The sequence below is a fragment of the Anomalospiza imberbis genome, chromosome 20, assembly GCF_031753505.1.
Source record: "Anomalospiza imberbis isolate Cuckoo-Finch-1a 21T00152 chromosome 20, ASM3175350v1, whole genome shotgun sequence".
Lineage (NCBI taxonomy): Eukaryota > Metazoa > Chordata > Aves > Passeriformes > Viduidae > Anomalospiza > Anomalospiza imberbis.
In genome coordinates, this window is record NC_089700.1 from 8294149 (window position 1) to 8312396 (window position 18248).

At 51.7% G+C, this 18248-nt stretch overlaps 1 protein-coding gene across 9 annotated transcripts in view; it reads left to right on the plus strand.

Annotated features, from left to right (window-relative positions):
* Positions 1 to 18248, plus strand: part of RPH3AL (rabphilin 3A like (without C2 domains)) — a 35858-nt gene that overhangs the window by 6270 nt on the left and 11340 nt on the right. For 5 of the 9 annotated variants that reach the window (XR_011005478.1, XM_068210615.1, XM_068210619.1 and 2 more), the window contains exons 1-5: positions 175 to 680; positions 1830 to 1973; positions 3557 to 3686; positions 6938 to 7024; positions 14733 to 14901. Coding sequence is in view for 8 of the 9 variants with exons in the window: in XM_068210615.1 (XP_068066716.1) it covers positions 604 to 680; positions 1830 to 1973; positions 3557 to 3686; positions 6938 to 7024; positions 14733 to 14901 (607 nt within the window). In the remaining variant the exon portion in view is untranslated. Of the gene's footprint in view, positions 1 to 164; positions 681 to 1829; positions 1974 to 3556; positions 3687 to 6937; positions 7025 to 14732; positions 14902 to 18248 lie in introns of those variants that run through there. The other 4 variants (XM_068210617.1, XM_068210616.1, XM_068210623.1 and 1 more) reach the window with 4 other exon arrangements.

Consider the following 18248-nt stretch of genomic DNA (forward strand, 5'->3'; position numbering starts at 1 on the left):
CCATGCCAGGGACAGGAGCCACAGCAGGAGATCTGCTGCAAGAGGTGCTGTCTTAAGCATCAGAGAATGCAAACAAGCTGCTGTTGTAGGCTGGAGTTATAAATATCAGGCTATTGTGGAGGCAGTTTTAATGAAGGAAATGACTTACCACTATTCATGCTGATTGTTGCGTGGGTTTTTGTTTGTTACCCCATGAAGAGGTTAAAAAAAAGTCAACTGTAGCTTCTTTGTGTCCTTTGGAGTGGCTTTCTCTGTCAGAACTGCAGTGCTGGGGCTCTGGAGGTGGGGAGGCAGGGATTATTTTTACAGACAATGCTTTTCCCTAGTTTGAAATGAAAAATCAGGGCTGACAAAGAGTGTCTGGCTGCTTTTTTTTTTTTTTTTTTTCCCAGCGTATACCATAAAATCTAAACTTCCAGCCTTGCCTTCAAGGTATCTGAAAGTATTTATTAGCTTATATTTTATGAGGGTGATGGTGTGTTTTTATCACTGTCTGTGGGTGAGAGTCTGGCTGCTCCCACGGTGTACGGTGCTGGCAGATCACCTCTGTTTGCTTCTTCCAGGTGTGACTCCTGCCACCCCACCCCTCCCCAGGCTGGGGCCATGGCTGACATGATTTTTGGCAGTGGGACGGGCCCCTGGGTTTGCCCCAACGACCGGCAGCTGGCCCTGAGAGCCAAGTGAGTCCTCCCCACCCTCCTCCTCCTCCCCTTCCACCCTCAGCTCTGCCCTGACAGCTTTCCTGGTGTCTCTGGGCTCATCCTGCACCCCTGGGAGTCCATCCCACAGCCCTCCCCTGGGTGAAAGGAAGGGATGGAGGCAGCCTCAGATCTCTGCAGCACCCTAAATATAATTGATGGCATCCCCCAGCTGCCAGCACCTTTTTGTTTTAGGAACTTGTCATTAGTTCTCTGAAGTTAAAATTACTGCATAACCTAAAGACTAAAAGGATGGGGATGAGTCAAGCACTGGAAGTGCATTTTTCTTGGATGTTTTCATTCCCTGGCAGCTGGGACCGTGCCACCTCTGCTCTTACCTGAACCCTTGGGCTCAGCTGCTGCTGCAGAGTGTTAGAAAATTGGGGAACACCCTGTGTTTGGAGGGGGCTGCCTGGCTGGGCACCTCACTGCCAGCTCCCCTGCCTGCAGAAAGCCTCAGCAAGACAGTGCTGCCCAAAAGTGCATCCTCCTTGCAGCCATAAGTTTATCCAGTGACCTCCAAACCCCTCCTGAATGGTAATTAATTAATTGAGCTGTGAAAGCTCCTGCCTGTTGCCAAGTGAGCCAAGGAGAAACATCAGCTGCTGCACGTGAGGCACAGGGGGTTTGCTGAAGTCCTCGTGTGAACCTGGGCCAGGCTAAGGGAGGATGTTGCCAAATTTGTGTTTCTAGGCATGCCCGGCCATTTGTGTGTTTGAACTGAGGGCGTGAGGGATGTGGGGTCTTGGAGGGAGGAGGGTGCAGGTGATCCCTGTGTTTGGGAGTTTGCTCTTGGCATTTGTGGTGCCTGGCAAATCCATCTCTGTGCGGGGATCCCCAGGAGGGGCAGCCCCAGGGGTGCGGCTGCTGGGGCTTGCAGTGGTCAAACACAAACAGGAGCAGAAAGGGAGGGCAGAGGGCAGGGAGAGGCAGCACAGCACTCAGTGCTGCTGGGAGGGGGCGGTGTGGAAATGTGGTCAGTGAGAGGAGCCTCCTGCTTTGGGCTTTAGCATGGAACAGGCTTCCCTGATGGGAGGCTGCCGTGGGTCTGCGTGCCTGGGCTGTGGGGCAGGGCGGGGGGTTTGTGCTTTGTCTCCCCAGCTGAGTTCTGCCCTCCACCCCCTCCCACAGGCTCCAGACGGGCTGGTCAGTGCACACATTCCAGACTGAGAAGCAGAGGAAGATGCAGGCTCTGAGCCCCAAGGAGCTTGAGGTCATCCTGGGAGTCATCCGCAAGGCAGAGCAGTTGGACGCGGTGGAGCAGCAGCGCATCGGGTACGGTCACGTCCCTTGTCCCCTTCCCTCCCCAGCAAAGGTCAGCACAGGCAGGAGTGGCTCTCCCAGCTGCCTGAGCTCAGCCTCCATCACTCAGAGCATCCCTTAGGTCAGTGATTTTTCCCCTCCCATGCTGCTTGTTTGGAGGTGATGACCACCGGGGAGGATGTTGTGTTTTCCTTCTCGCTGAAGTCTTTCCATGCTTTCTTTAAGCCTTGGGGGTTGCTGAGGCTGCAGCCCTGACACAGTCCCTGGAAAATGCAGGTGGTGCTGAGGCGGGGGCTCTGGGAGAAGCTGGGAAGGTGCCCAGGGCATGGATGGCTCAGGATCACTGCTGGCAGTGCAATCAGGTTTTCCCTTGTCCGCACCAGGCCCCTGGGATTTTGCCTGGAGCAGAGAATGAGTTTATGTTCTAGTTGGCTGAGCCCTCTGGATGGGGTTTGCTAGCTTGAATTATTTAATTTACAGGCATCCTTTTTGCTGCTGCAGGTTCCCATTTGCTCTCAGTCCTGCTGGAGGTCTGGCCTGAGCTCTGTCTGTGATCAGCCTACACCGACTGCCTTTAGGGCCAGGGAGCTGGGCAGCCCTGCAGCATTTCCCAGCAGTGTTTGTGTTCCTGAGACAGGAAACCCCAGGCACTCCCAGCCCGTGTCCAGCAGGCCCAGATTCCTGCTTCTCTGCTTCCCTGTGCAGAGCTCGTTAGCGAGGGCTAACGAGAAGTGGCAGCGATGTTTTTGTGATAAATGGGAGACCCCAGAAGCAGCCAGTGACCCTGAGGGCCTGACTGTTCCTGTGGCTGCTGCTGGAGCTGCAGCAAGTGCTACCCTTGCAGCTCCTGTGGTGAGGCATTCTCTGAAATGCCTTTTGTTAGCTCCCAGGAGTTCTTTTGTGCCGGAGTCCAAGTCGAGGATCATAAATCCACTGATGATGGCTCTCTCTGGCTGTGCAGCCTGACCTCCCCACCACAGGCAGCACCTCTTTCAAACAGCCCTTGCCTTGCTCTCCAACGGGCCCTGGTGGATGGGACATTAACACTAATGAGAGTGGGATTCATGGATGGCCGGATCACTCCCTCCTGCTGCTGGTGCTGATAAATGGCCTGGCTGCTGCTGTCCCCCTCTGCAGATGGAGGCCTGAAGGTTGCCAAGCAGTGATCTCATGGCAGAGCAACCTTGCTCTGCATGCTCTCCACACCCTGCATCCTAATTGCCTAGCCCGCCTTCCTTCCCTCTCCCAGCCCTGCTGTTGCAGGCATTGTGCATGCATGTGTGATTCCTGTCTTCCAAATGGGCTGTGGAATGGAGCAGGGAGCAGTTACTGCCATTCCTGTGCCACAGCCAGGCTCATTTTGGTCTGATGGCTTCAGTCATTATGGTCTTTGGCCTTCAGTCTGGCCTTCCTGCTTCTAATGGGACGTGGGCAAGTCAGTGCCTGCCCTGCTGCTTTCAGGGAGAGGGGAAATGGAGAGGGCCTGGCAGGTTTAGCTCCTTTGCCCTTTCCCAGTGCTTTCTGACTTGCCCTGGTCTGAGCACTTAAAGCTTTTCCTGCAGTGCTGTGACCTCTGCTCTGCCTCCTGCCCGCAGGCGCCTGGTGGAGAGGCTGGAGAACATGAGGAAGAACGCCATGGGGAACGGCCTCTCGCAGTGCCTGCTCTGTGGGGAGATGCTGGGGCTGCTGGGCAGCTCCTCTGTCTTCTGCCAGGACTGCAAAAAGGTGGGTTTGGTCACACGTGCCTGTTCCTGGCAGCAGAACTCTCCAGGAAATGCCACCAGGCCCTTGGAAGCTGGAGAGCTCTGCAGGGTTATTTTATTCTCATTGGTGCTGTCAGACCATCGGGTTTGCTGTTGCAGCCTGGTGATAATAAGAGATTCCTCAGGATCCCGAAGTGCCCGAGCTGCCCTCCGCGCTGGTGTGGGCTGTGCCAGCCCCCTCTCCCAGCTGGGGTTTTGGGGTTTGCAGTGGGGGACAAGGGGCAGGAATGTGCAGCCATCAGAGACAGCTCACACCAGAGTCTGTGAGCTTTGCTGGCACTCACTACAAGCTCTGCCCTGAGACCTTCCAAGAGGACTCAAGTCCATCCTCAAGCTCCAAACCAGTGCAAGTTTCACAGGGGCTGCCTGTGTTGTGTGTGTTGTTGCTCTGCCAGCACCCCAGGGATGATTCCTGCTGCTCTTGGCTCCACAGCTGAGGGGTTAATCTGTATTGCTGTGGAGATTATGATCTCCAAGGCAACCACCTCATCCTGCCTCTGCTGGGAGGCTGGTTTTCCTGCTCTTGAAGCCCGTCTTCCCTGGGGACTCACCTCTGGGAGTTCCTTCATGCCAGCCTGTTGAGGTGAGGGCACCTGCTGGGTGCTGGAGTGTTTCTGACTGGGTGAAACCTGCTGCTTTACCATGGACTGGTGGTTGGACCACGGGGAACAAGCTTCTGTGGCACTGCTGGCTTTTGTGGGACACAGCTGTCGTGCAGAGCAGGCTGTGAGCTCTGCTGCAGAGCGGGTTCCTCCACTGGAACTCGCAGAAATCGCTGGGATTGTGCACAAGATTCCTTCCAAGGCAATGCCTGGGAAAGGAAACACAAATCTTGGAGCCCCTGGGCCCTCAACCTTGGGGAAAGCAGCGTTTAGGGAAGGGGTGTGGAAGGAAGCAGCAGTGGGGAGTGAAAGGTCAGGGTTGGATGGGAGCAGCTCTGGGAGCAGCGTGGTCTCTGTGCGCTGTGGAGGATAAAGGGTCGGGTGACAGGCAGGAGATTCTTGGCTCTTTCCTGAATTTCAGGCATGTGGAATAACAGGATGTGCTCTATTCCTGCCTTCTTCCCGTGGCTGTTCTGCTCTCACCTTGTCAGGAGCCAGCCGAGTCATGTTGCCACGGGGCTTTTTGACCAATTTCCTGTGAACCCTGAACAATACTGAGGAGGCAGAAGCTGCTTCAGACACGTCCCTGTTCCTCAGCTGGTGGGACAGTGTGAGTCTGAGGCTCTGGGAGGGCTGTGACCAGAAAACTCCAGAGGAAAGCTGGATTTTTAAACATTTTTTAATTCCCTTTTTGTCTGGATTCTGTTGGGCAGTTCAGCAGCATTCTTATCCAGGTTGATTTAAGTGAGATCCTTCTTTTCCAGGGTCCATTTTCAGCTGCTTTCAGTCTGGCTGCACTTTTCAGCTCTGTGCTAGCCCAAGGCAATTCTGCCTGGGTGCTCTGGGCTTCTTCCCTTCTGCTTTTTAATGTTGTGGAGTGAACTCGGAACAGCCAACCTTTCAGCAGAGCACAGAGTGAACTGCTTGTTCCCTCTAGTCCAGGGATATCCATCACTCATGGAGTGCTGTGTGCAATAAGCAATTTGTCAGGGAATTATGGATTTTCAAAGTTCATATTTTTCTGGCAGGCACTGCTCTGGTACCGTGTCATTGCAGCATGTTTAATTCATAACCAGGAATTGTAGTGATGCACCTGAAACACAGCAGAGAATTTACCTTCAGCAAGTCCCTCCTGCTGAACAGAGGTTCTGCACTTCTGATGGATCTTCTAAGCACCATTCCTGCTTTGGAGAGAATGCCTTTAATATTAGTTTTTATTCTCTGGGAAACCAAGGCGTTGTGGCAAGACAAAGGTGTGTGCAAAGCCAGATGTGTTAACAATAGCCGGAGTGAGACAAAGCCCAAGGTGCTTTACCATGCAGAGGGGATTGATGTCATGTGTAAAAGGTGAAGGATGAGTGGGAGAGGAAAGTGCTTTGTCTTGTGTTTAATGAGAAATGGGGCTGCATTTAGTGCCCTTGATTTTTATGTCTTCATCCGAGGGGTTGTAAGTGATGCTCAATTTCCCAGCTACTCTGCAGGGAAGGGGAGGAGGAAAACACCGTTTTCATACTGGGATTTTTCAGAACTCGTGGCTGGGAGTAAAATCGGTTGGGAATTTCCACTAGAGGGAGCGTTTGAATGTGCTATCCGTGTGGGAATTGGGATTTTGGAGGGTATTTCAGGCTGAGCTGCTCCCTCGGGTTTTGGGCTGGGGGAGGGAGAGTTTGGGCTCTTTTAGGTGGTGTCTGTAACTGAATCTGCCAATCCCCCTTGGCTTGGGAAGCACCATGCTGAGGGCTGATGCACCAGGCTCAACAGGTTGTTCACTATTTCTCTGGGAGGATGAGGATGAGGGCAGGAATAGGAGGATGGGGAAAATGAGACCTTCATCCCTGGACACAGGAGCAGCCTGGTGTGGGGGATGTGTAAATCTGGGGACATCCAGTCCTCATGTATATCTCAGCAAGCTTTTGCTCTCCTCTTGTGAGTGGCTTTTCCTCTGTGAGGATCAAAGGATTCATCCTATTTCTCATTCAAGCTGCACTGCCAGGGCTGATGGGCATCAGCTTCATGATGTAGTATTGGGTGATTCAGGTTGTCAGTGGCTTGGAATGCCAGCAGAGACAGCAGAAAGGGCTGTGCAGAACCATTAGACATTCAGGAAATGTGTGAAACCATGGCCATGCCCACTTGCTAAACAGCCCCACATCAAGGAGAGTGTGCTGAGATGGAGGGGAAAACGTGGGATTTAACACACGTGTGTGAGAGGAGGAAGGAGAACATTCCCAGTCTTGCACTTGTGCCTGGTTACAGCTGCTCTCCACACCACAGAGAATGGGGGTTAGGATTTAGGGGAATAAAAAAGCCACTCTGGAAATACACCTGTGGGTGATGGGGTTTGATTTGCCCTGACCAGTTCTCTCCTCTCCCTGGAGTCAAGGACTGTGCTGTGGATTTGCCTTTGTCTCGTGTCCTTATAGCCCTGAAGCATCTTCTTGCAGTCAGTGGAAAAACAGGGAATTTGTGCCATGGTTTAGGTTTTTAAGGAAAGCAAAACAGAGCTGTTGCTTCTCAACCTCCTCTCCCCCAGGGGCTATGGGGAGCTGCTAACACCACCTCTCTTTTTTTTTTTTTTTTTCTTTTCTTTTTTTCTCTCTCCTTGTTTCAGAAAGTTTGCACCAAGTGTGGGATAGAAACTGTTGGAGCCCAGAAACGTCCTCTGTGGTTGTGCAAGATCTGCAGTGAGCAGAGAGAGGTAAAACACAGCTGTGGGGATCTGGGGCTCAGCAGCATCCACCTGCCCACCCCAAATCTGTGCACAGCACGTGTGGGCTCCTCCCTGGGCCTTGGAAGGCAAAAATGGGATTTGGGAGGCTTGGCTGGAGGCCAGGCAGGCTCAAACACACACAGTGGTGACAACTTTGTTTTATGAGGGGGTGAAGGGGAAAAACCACATTTGGAGCCTGGCTTTGTGGGGTTTTTCTAGCTCTGACCATAAAGAGGTTGTTCCCATACACCCTTTCCTTCCTCACTCTGTGGCAAATAAACGTGGCTAACTTTTTTTAATACAGCTTGAAAGATGTAGAGCATAACTGCAATATTTGTCCCACTAAAAATAACTAGAATTGCAGCCTTTAAATCTGTTTTGCTCCCTGCCTGCAAAATCCCATAACTTGCCAGTGTGTGAGACTTCTAATGCAGGTCTCTAAATTTTTATATCCTTCATCCTTGACTTTACACTGCACAAAAAAAAAAAAAGGTAATGGGCTGCCTCAATTCTTGTCTGCCAGCCAGCATCCACCAACATCAGGGCTCTCTGCTCTCTGCTGAAGTGAAGTCTGTGAATTTGTTCTGTGATTACAGATGGATTTTCACTTGTTCCCATCAATTTATTTTGGGCTTTGGCTTGTGGTCTTTGAGCATCAATCCAGTCCAGCTATTTCTGACAAAGCTGCACCTAACTCTGTAACCTGGGTGCTCTGCTAAATCAACTTTTGAAATGTGGTGAGAGTGTTTGTGCAGGTGTTGGAGGTGTTGATTTTTTTTTTTTTTTTTAATTAGTTGTGGAAACTTTGCATTGCTTTGGTTTTACATTGGAGGGATTTTTTTTTTTTTTGTGTGTGGGAGCACCCACAAAGTCCATGTTCAGGTAAAATGAGGGATACGTGGATGCTGATAAGTGAAATTATCAGCAGCAGTGTGGGTAGGGCAGGAAGAGAGCATTCCAGCTCCTTGGATTTTGATAACAATTTGATGCACTGAATCATCTAGATGTTTTGAATTCTAGATAGAGATCCCAAAATAGAGAGCGAGGCAGGTGCAGGTATTCTCTGTGCTCTGTGGGGAAACGCAGGGACTAAAATCTGCTTTATTTCTTTTATTCTGGTGGTTTTTTTCAATCTCTGTACCACTGTGGGTTTTTTCCTATTTCTTCAAACAATAAGTAACCTGGTCAGTGGACAGAGAATATTGATATGTCCAGCAGGTGTTATGTGTGGCCAGAGTGTGAGGGTATGATAACCTTGAGCACTCACTCTGTGAGCCCTGAGATACAGCCAGAGTGCACCCCTGATGAAAATGGATAGACCTTTCCTTCTTAGACTAAATCATAGCCTCAACTTGCCTCTCAACACTTAGCTTCTGCTTTATTTTTCAATTCCCTTAAAGGTGGGTTCAAGTCTGTCTCCTTTCTTATTTATGCTGCTGCTGCTGCCCTGAGCAGGAGAAGGTTGGGAGGGTCACGGTGTGGGCACACAGACATCAAATCATCCATCCCCTCTGTCTTCCTACATGCCCTGCCTTTATTTTGGGGGTTTGGGAACTGAGAATTAGAGAAACCTTGGGCAAGGAAGTTGAGGCAAATCTGAATAAATGTGGCCCAGCAGGACCTGAGGCTGGTGGGGTTGGACATTCCACGCACCAGCTAGCAGCTGCAGCCCGTGGCATTGTCCACACTTCTTCATCCCTTCGTTTCCCATGCTATTATTTATCCCTGCAGGCTGGAATTGAGCCAGCAGAAGTTCAGTGACACGTTAGGGTTGAGGTGAGGGTTAGGGTCCCCCTTTTGCTGCGTGGACAGCATCAGTGCTGGCCTTGGTTGTGATTAAATCATCACCCCGCCTGGGTCAAAACCAACACCAGAGCAGCAAGCTGTGCCTTACACCAGTTCTCCAGTCAGAGCCCAGTGCTTGGTGCCCACAGATCCCTCTGGGAATCCCGGCCTCAGCCTCTCTGCTGCTTTCTGTTTCCTTGAGAAGCTCCTCTGGGAAGGCTGTGCTGCATAGCGATGAGGAACGAGCTGCTCTGACACCGTCTTATTTCTGGAGAGTGGAGGCGATGGCTGGGCTCTGCCTGCTGTTTCCTGGGATTCTGACTGCATCCAGGCATCCCAAACAGAGCAGCAAGGGATGGGCAGGGTGAGGGGCTCTGTCTGCTGGGTTCTGGCAGAGCTTGGATGTTCCAGCCCCCCAGGACCCACAGGCACCCCCACACCAACAGAGCATCCTGGAGTAAACCCCACCTCACCTGCATCCCTCCAGAGGCATTTGTCCCAGCTGTTTGCGGAGGGAGCTGTGGAAAATCCTTTATTTTTCCAGGATTCTGTGGGTGTTTCCCTTTGCAGTGTCTTTGGATGGTGTGGATTGTGGTTTAGTGCTCCTGCAAGCAAAGGTAGAAGCAAATTCAGCCACGCTCACGTTCACTTCCGAGGGCAAGAATTTCCCTTCCTCTTCCCTCCTCCTTGTGCCTTTCTTTGATCTTGCTTCAGCTTTCTGCAGTCAGAGTGTGGAGGGCTGATCCCCTGGGTCAGTCCTGCTCCTGCAGGATCCCGTGGGAGCTCAGGGGTGCTGATCCCTGGCTGCAGCCAGCACTGGCTGTGGGTTTGCAGTGGAACTCCCTGGCAATGAGATCCTAGGGCGGAAAGGGAGCAGCTCCTGCAGTGCAGAGGGCTGGTTGCAGCAGCTGTCAGCAGCAGAACTCGCCTGGCAGCAGAGCTGGTGGGTGAATCCACAGCTGGAAGGATTCCCTGCTGCCAGGCCTCTGGCACAGCAGCACTGCCCATCCTGAATTAGCTGTGCCTGGCCGAAATCTGCCTGTCACCTCCTGGCCTGAAGGGGAAAAGGGACCTGCTGGGTTTTGTCAAATCCCTTCCCAGCCCTTAGACTCTCTGCACAGCCTTATTTTGACTGATAGCACCAGATTCTGCAGAGCACCTTCCTGAATTACCCCTTATACATATATTTTTATATATATATCCATAATTAGCGATGCTATCATTGTAATTAAAATCCTCTTGGAAGCATTTGTGCACATTTACATTTGAATTGACACATCCAGAATTGTAGGGATAATGAAAGCAGTTTCGGTGGGGGGGGTGGAGAGAGAGCTTTTTTCCTTAAACTCCCTCGAATATGAAAGAGAGTGTCAGCTACCCAGGACCTGTTAAAAGTTTTCATTTGCCCTCTCTGCTTCACTTTCCTTTTCATTCCCTCTCCTTCACTCCACAGCATTTTCAAGGCTGGCTGCATTTCTCAGTTTATCACAATAAACCACGCAAAGATTTTTGCGCTGGAGGAGCAGAGTCATCTCCTCCCCTTTTGCCCCCGGGGCTTCCCTTTTCAAATATCCACTCCTACCACTTGGAACACTGTAAAGCAACATAGCTTGGGGTCATTCCTGCCTGGCATGACGATTTCCTGGCAAAACACCCCTCGAATGGAGAGGGGTGTTTATTTTGGGTGACTCTGGATTGAATAGAAGCAATGTGCACCTGTTTGCAATTGAAAGAACTCATCAATAGCCTCTGCCATATTATTTTGGGGGTGGCAGCGAGTAGTTAGACTCGAAATAGTGTCCTCTAGAATAGAGCCACGGGTGGGGAAAAAAAAAGAGGCCTGATTGAAAGGGGGATGATAAATGGTTGAAGGCTGGCAGGCACTGCAGCTTGAGAAACGTCGGGGTCAGGGGGGGCGATGGATTTTGCTATTCCAGAAACAAAGCTCGGAATGGTAATTTCACTGCCTTTTAATTTCCTTCATCCTCGAGTGCCGAATGTGGGAGTCGACCACAGATTGCTGTAAATAATGTAATTGGAAGTCTCTGTGTTATGGAAGAGCAGATGAATGCAAATAACGAGGCTGAGGAGCGCTGGCTCTGTCCCCGCTGCCAGCGGTGTTTGCAGCGCGCCAGGGCCGTGCTGGAGAGCTGGGACAGAGTGGCTGTGTGGGAATGTGCTGCAGGCACGGCACGCCAGCAAGGTCCTCCCAGGGTGGCTGCATCTGCAGGTGCCTTTTTCTTGGCTGAAGCCCACAGGAAGCTGCTTCCCCACCTTTTGGTATTGCTGGTGTCAGCATGGGAGGATAAAGGTGGTGGTTTTCCTCTCACCAAGCCCAGATTGCTGTGAAGGGAAGGGCTGCAGGATGGGAGCGCTGCATGGCATGAGCAGGAGGTGGTGGAGCAAAATGTGGCTTTGTCACCAAGCCCAGATTGCTGTGAAGGAAAGGGCTGCAGGATGGGAGCGCTGCATGGCACGAGCAGGAGGTGGCGGAGCAAAATGTGGCTTCGCAGCAAAGGTCTTTGCTAAGCATCTCTGTTTAGGGGATGTGGTTTGGTGAGAAGGACTCTGGGGAGGCTGCAAGTGCTTGTTATGATTCCCTCAGCTGTGATCCACCTCTCTATCAGCAAGTCCTAATGTTTTCCCTGTTCAGGAGCTTGTTTTAGCACGTGTATGCTCAGAGCAGCAACATGAGTCTCACCAGGGCCCAGTGATTCTCTGCTAGGTCCCATTTCCAGGCTGCACTTGGAAATGCTCGATAAAATCCCCATCTGCTTCTGCGTGTGTCACTCCATGGCTGCAATGATGGCTTGATGCAGCTTTAAGGGGAATATTATCAGGGTTATAAAAGGCATTTATCTGTCATGGCCACGGCTGTCCCTCTCCCTGGTGACATTCCAGCTCCACCCAAACTCAGGCTGCTGTGGGGAACAAATTTCACCTTAATGTGAACTGGTGCGAGCGACACTCTCCCTTCCTTGGCAAGAGTAAACTCCTGCTGATAAATAAGAATATTATTGTGAAGGCTCTGTTACAGATGTATTAATTTAAAATCAAGCAAGGACTTTGCTGTCAAGCCACTCTGGCCATCAATCAAATGCCATCAATAGCAGTCAGCAACATTGGCCACGGATCAAAACATGGAGATTTGATCCAAAGATGCTCAAACTGCCCCATGTGCAGAGCAGGATGTGATCCCTGGTCCTTTGGGATGGGCTGTGCTGCAGACCTGGAGAGGCAGAGGGACTGAATCCATCCAGGGGAGAGGATCTTGCTGCAGTTATTTTAGAGCTGATTTCAAAACAATTTCACTGCTGCCATAATAGGACCAAACTCTATTAGAAGCACCAATTCAAAGGGAATATGTATGCAGAGAATCAATTTTATAGTAGCATTACCACATCAGAGCTGGGTGTGTTATGTCATTAACTCTTTCTGTAACGACTTGCTTTGGGGTAGTGAGAAACCTGGGGGTGACCAGCCTTTGTTCCAGCCATCCGTGCTGTGTCTGATTGGTTTTATGGTGTGTCTAAATTGGAGCTCGCCTGAAGATAATAGGTCTCTCCAGTGCTTCAAATTAGATTACAGATGTTGCAAGGTCTGTTCAGAGAGTGACTGCACCACAGGGCTGTTTCCTCCCCAGCAGTTCATCCTGGGAAGGTGTGTGTGCACCAGATCCCCAGCGCGTGTCAGGGATGGACAATTTCCAATGCTGTCCCTGTTCTCCTGCTGTGCCCTGTGGATGCAGCTGCTCCCAAAACCTCCAGCCTTCCTCAGGGACACCTGGGCTTGCCCAGCCTGCAGCTCCTGCACGGGCCACGTGTACCTGAGCTCTGTGCAGAGATGTCTGTCCCACACTTCAAAAGCTGTTGCATTTCCTGATTCTCAGCAAGCAGAGCCTGTTCCTGCAGGGTCCCTGTGCTGCTCTGCCCTGTGCTGTTTGACACACTGCACCAACTGCTGAGAGTCCCCACGTGGCAGCAGAAGGGACAGAAGGAGCTGTGTCAGCCTGGGCCTTGCCTGGCTGGGTTACTTTGGCTGTTGGCACAGAGGAGGAGCTGCTGAGGTGTCCTGCCTGCCAAACCCCCTCTGCAGAAGAACAACTTGCAGTCCTGGGGACATTGGCTTCCCAGCTTTTTGCCTGGATGGCAGACTCACCCTCCTGCTGGGCTACCCAGCAGGAGAATGTTGGTGGAGCTGTAGGATGCTCTCACCTGCTGGTTTGCAGACCCTGCTGTGATGCACAAGCCTCCCTCTTGCACATGTGCTGGGTCACAGCAGTGCTCTGCTTTCTTCTGCTGGGTGGATTTTTTTAAAAAAACACATTACCAGCCCCCCCTCTGCATTCAGATCACCTGCCCTTGGCTTTCAAGACCCCAAACACAGAGATCTGAGCTCTCTTGGTGGCTCTGGGAACCAGGCAACCATCAATGTAGTGGTGCTGCTGCTGTCCTGCTTTTTGAATATCAGATTTTGTCACTACAGGTGTCCTCCTGAATGTCAGGTTTTGTCACTGCCCTCTGCTTTCATTAAGCTCTAAAGGCAAATTGCAAATGTACTGCTGCAATTAGGGATAGCTGCATTTGCACCCACTGCCATCATGATGAAACTGTGTGTAAAATGCTTTGGAAACTTGGAGTGGGAACACTGATGATCTCTTTCACTCTGAGCAGAAGTGCAAGAAGTAAAAAATGATATTTTTACTATGTTAACTTATTTTTGCCCTGGCTGTGTCATTAGCTCATTATCAGGCTGCTGGAAGGCACACAAGAATTAGGTTTGCGAGAGGCCATTTCTCCTTGTCTGAGCTGCCACCCTTCTCCCTTCCCCTGGCTTACAGCAGGCTTTATATTAAATATACTTAATAGAGTGCCTTCTTCATAAGCTGCATTAAAGCTAAATTGGCGAGGAGAGGCTGTTCTTACAGCAGATATTACAGTTTAGTGCTCGAGGTCCATTTCCTGCTGCAGGTTCAGGTTATTTGAGTGTTGTTCTTGTTCTGGGGTTTTCAAGCTCCTTACACGACCTGGCTTGGCCTGAATTGCTCTGTGGGATGAACACTGGGGTTGTGCTGTAGGTCCAGCATGAGGCAGCACTTCTGCCATCACCTTCTGCTCCTCCTTCCATCCGTACCTGCTGCTTCCTCACAGCTGGGATTTTTCAGCTGTGGAAGGAGGACAGAGATGAATCTGGGCTGACAAGGACTGGGCAGGAATTTGGGATCAGAGCTGGGCCGATCTTGGTGGGTGTGAGAACCCAGCACATCCCTCTGGCTGCCCTGGCTGTCTCCAGACCCTGGCTGGGGGCTCGGACACCTTGGCACGAAGTCAGAAACACCTGTGGCTTCGATTTTAGCCCGTGGAAAAAAACTGTCAACTTTGTGTGAAGATTTACAGGTCACAAGAGTTTGAGTTACTGTACCACAGGGTGAAAAAGTAGAATTTTGGGGGTTTTTAGAGTGGGGTTCAGGAGGCAAGATGGAGGAATTTGGGCATTTCTTGTCCTTTTTCTCCTTCTTCTTGTCCTCCATCTTTCACTGTGATGGTGACACTTTTCATTGGTTTAGAGTGGAGACACACTGTCCAACACAGGTGATAGGTATTGGGAATTAATCGTAAATAAAGCACACGTGGCTCACAGTATAAAATGTAAACGCTGCCCCAGAGGGCAGAGAGAATGCCACGGTCTGACTTGCTGGACAGAGCTCAGCAGGTCAGAGAAAGAATGTGATAGATGAGAGAAAATGAACACCCTTGAGAAGCAAAACTGACCCATCTGGACTTCTTCTTGGGCTGGGAGGAAAAGACTTTTTATGATCTCGGGGTCATCTTGACCACAGAACCCCGAGAGGTGGGGAGCTCATTTTGCTGTAAAAACCCAGCTCAAGGTGTCCTGTCTGTGTCTCTGGCAGGTCTGGAAGAGGTCTGGGGCGTGGTTCTACAAAGGGCTGCCCAAGTACATCACGCCTTTGAAGAGCAGCAGCAAAGCCCTGGAGCTGCAGTGCCAGCCCTGGCAGGGCGAGGCGGCCGTGCCCGAGAGCGTCGGGAGCAGCCGCTCCTTCACCTGGGCCAGGGGAAAAGGTTGGTTGTCCCACCCAGGAAGCAGGTGGGAGAAGGAGCTGGCTTCTCCTGTTGCTTCCCAACAGTCAGGGAAGTTCTCTGTTAGAGGTGTTGTCCCACAAGGCGTGGTGTGTTTCCCAGGTGGATGTTGGAGTTTCATGGTGTGGCGGTTTTTGGAGGATTCGCTGATATTTGCTGGGCATGTTGGTGGCCCAGATTAACCCCAGTCCTCCTGGACTGCCTGTCCTTCAGTCCACCCCTCTTTCCTGCGTTCCTTGCAGCCCTCACCCCGCTGTTTTTCTGGGATGAGCCATGGAACAGAGAGCTGCCTGCAGCCACAGCCTGAGGAGCTGAACCCCAGGGACTGTGCCACTGGTGGACAGCACTGTGCAGCCAAGGCTGACCCAGGGCTGGTCTCATTCCCTCCCTCCTTGCTCCTCACTTCTGCTGCTCTGCTGGGCAGATTCCTCAAGTCACTGTGAGCTGAGTTAGGAATTGCTCTGCCAGCATGTGAGTGCTGCAGAATCAGAGCTGCTGCCAGTCTGCTTTGATTTCCTTTCTCTCTGTGTGGATTAGCAGAACTGTCTGGCCTCTCCCCTTCTGTTTTTTGCTGTTAGATCCCCTCAGTTGGAGAAGACCTCTCGAGTGAACCAGCTGCGTGCACTCCTCCACTTCCCAGAAGTGCAGGGAGAAATAACCTTTTAATAAAGAAACCTCAGGAGACTTGAGTTTACAAACCTGCTCTTCAGGGCCCAGCTAAGAAAGCACTCCCAGCCCTACTGTAACTTTTGTAATTAAAGGAAAATTAGATCAACAATAGAGGTTGTGTTTCCCTCCAGGAGATGCTTGGAAGGAGTTATCTTAGCAGAGGGACTGATTGATGAGGTTGGTTTTTGTTCACATGATAGAGAAAGCATTAAGAGTTGAAGCTGTTGAGCCCAGACCTGGCCTGCTGCTCAGTTCAGCTTTTCAGCTGAGTTCTGTCTTTTGGAGAAGGCTTCCCCATAAATACAGGCAGGAGCAGGGGAGGACAGCAAAGTGACCTTTGGTAAGCTTTGATGTGGGTGGTGAGCTGCCTCTGTCCCTGCTCTCTGATGTTTGTCTGGCTGCTGTTTTATGGGTTGGGTAATATTAATTTATGGCTTTATTTTCTGGTGCTTTCTTTCCCTGTTGCCCTTCTCTGTGAGGCTGCCTGTCCTCTGGCCAGCTTTCAGTGGGCACTGCAGGTTGTAATTCATCTCTGGAGCTGGAAGCTTGTGCATCTCCCCCCTCCTTTTACCTCCTTTGAAGCTGCCAGTGCTGGGACTCCTGCTGTTTGTCATCCCACAGCTCTGCCGTGGGCAGAGCAGCCTCCTTCCCCCGTGGACGTGTGGATCCATGATATTGCCACGGTGAATGTGCAGCTGGAGCTGGGCTGAGCTGGTTCCCCCTGCCTGGCTGATAGCATTTGTCAGCTCACACCTTGTACAGCTCACCCAGACACGTCCTTGCAGCTTGGAGCACAGCCCCGGAGCTTGTTTGGCAGGATGTTCCTGGGAATGAGCTCTGGCATTTAACACTCCTGCCTCTGGCAGGCTGCTCTCCGTGGGCTTTCCATCATCCTGGCCAGCCCCTCTGCTCGTCTCTGATGTGCTGGAGGAGCCAGCCCTGAGCTCTTCAGAGATTCAAGTCAGGTGGGGCCAGCCCAGTCCTGCCACAGCCCCCGGGCACCCTCCATGCCAGGAGATGCCATTCAGCAGACATGGGACAAACTTCAGGTGTCCCTTTTTCCCCCTCAGAAGTGAGGGGTCAGTGTCAGAACCTGGGAATTGGCTCCCTCAGGCTTCCTTTTTCTTCCACAAGGAAGAAAAGCCATCCCCACCAGGCAGAAGTTTTATTTTTGCAAAGCCAGTATTTCTCCTGTGCTCGCTGACACTGGGATTTGCTGGTGCCTTTAGTTTTTCTGTAATAAACAAGCAGTTGCCATGGGAACCCTGCTATTAATTAAGGCACAAATGTATTGTCAGGAGGAGAATAGCAGCAATATTTCTTTTGCTGGGCAGCAGCTCTGCTCCATGTGTTGGAATGTGGGTGGGATTCTGCACTGGGTCAGGGGGAGGGAGCAAGAGCAGCAGGGCTTTCCTTATCCAGGCTCTGAGCTGTGCTGGAAAAACGTGGAAAGCAGCCGGGTGGAAAACAGAAGTGTGATCCCTGAGCTGCTGCACTGTTTGGCAGGAGGGCTGCCTGCTGGTCCCTGGGGGATTTTCCTGTTCCATCCCTGTTGCCAAGCAATGGGATGTGCCAGAGGCACGGGAGCAGCAGCTGGGCAGGGGGCTGCAGTGGCCAAATCCCTGAGGGGTGGAGCAGAGAGGGTCTGCAGGCCACCAAAAGGGGCAGCCAACTTGCCAACTTTGCAGTGGCAAAGCTGCAGCTTGTGCTGAATGGACAAGGTCCAGTCACCTCTTCCTTCTTGGAGGATCACAGGGTGTGATCTGGCACAGGAGCTGCCCTCAGTGGGACCCTGGGCTGTAACAATCCTCATCTTCTCTCACTTCCCCGCCTGCAGTGATGTCCCCTCCCTGCTCCCCGTGCTTGCCAAAAATCTGGGTGCTGCAGGGCAGCCCTGCTCAGGGGCTGTGCTCACCCTGGGGTTGTGCTGGAGCAGTGATTCCCACGTGCTTTTGCTGGTTTTGCCAGCTGCAGGACGTGCCAAGCGCTGTGTGTGCCAGCCCTGCCCTGCCCTGCGCTGGCAGCACGAGGGAGCTGGGATGGCTCTTGCTGTGCCAAAAGCACACATTTAACAACAGATCCCAGCCCCAGCCAAGTGCTCCTTCCCCTTGGCCTCAGCACAGCCTCCCCACGTCCTGATTTGCCTGTGGGGATAAGAGCAGCCAGCAGCTGTCCTTCACCATTCCCTGTGTGCCTCTGGCTTGGGGATTGAGCCACGTGTGGAGGGAGCTGGGCTCTGCCAGCAGCTGCAGGGCTCCAGGCTCTCAGTGAGTGACCCCTTCCCTGTGGAAATACTGCTTTTCTAGCAAGTTTTATCTCGGCAGATTTTATTTTATGAGCTTTTTTTTTTTTTTCAGTCAGCTGGAGATAGGGATAAATCTGTTCTGTCCTCTGAAGGAACAGCTGTCCAACAACTCCTATTGATATATCAGCAACTGCTGGAACACCAGATTTAATACTTCTGGGCTCTGGAAAGTGCCAGCAGAAGGTTTGGATGAAGGATTACCTGAAAGGGAAACTTTGGTGCAGTGAGTAAAATACACTCTTATTGGCAGCAGAGGAAATGAGAGCAGACAGGGCTGGTCCTGTGGTGCCTTTGAGTCATTAATATTTTCTTCCTCATGTGCTGGTTGTCTCTGAGCTGCTGAATGGCAGCAGGA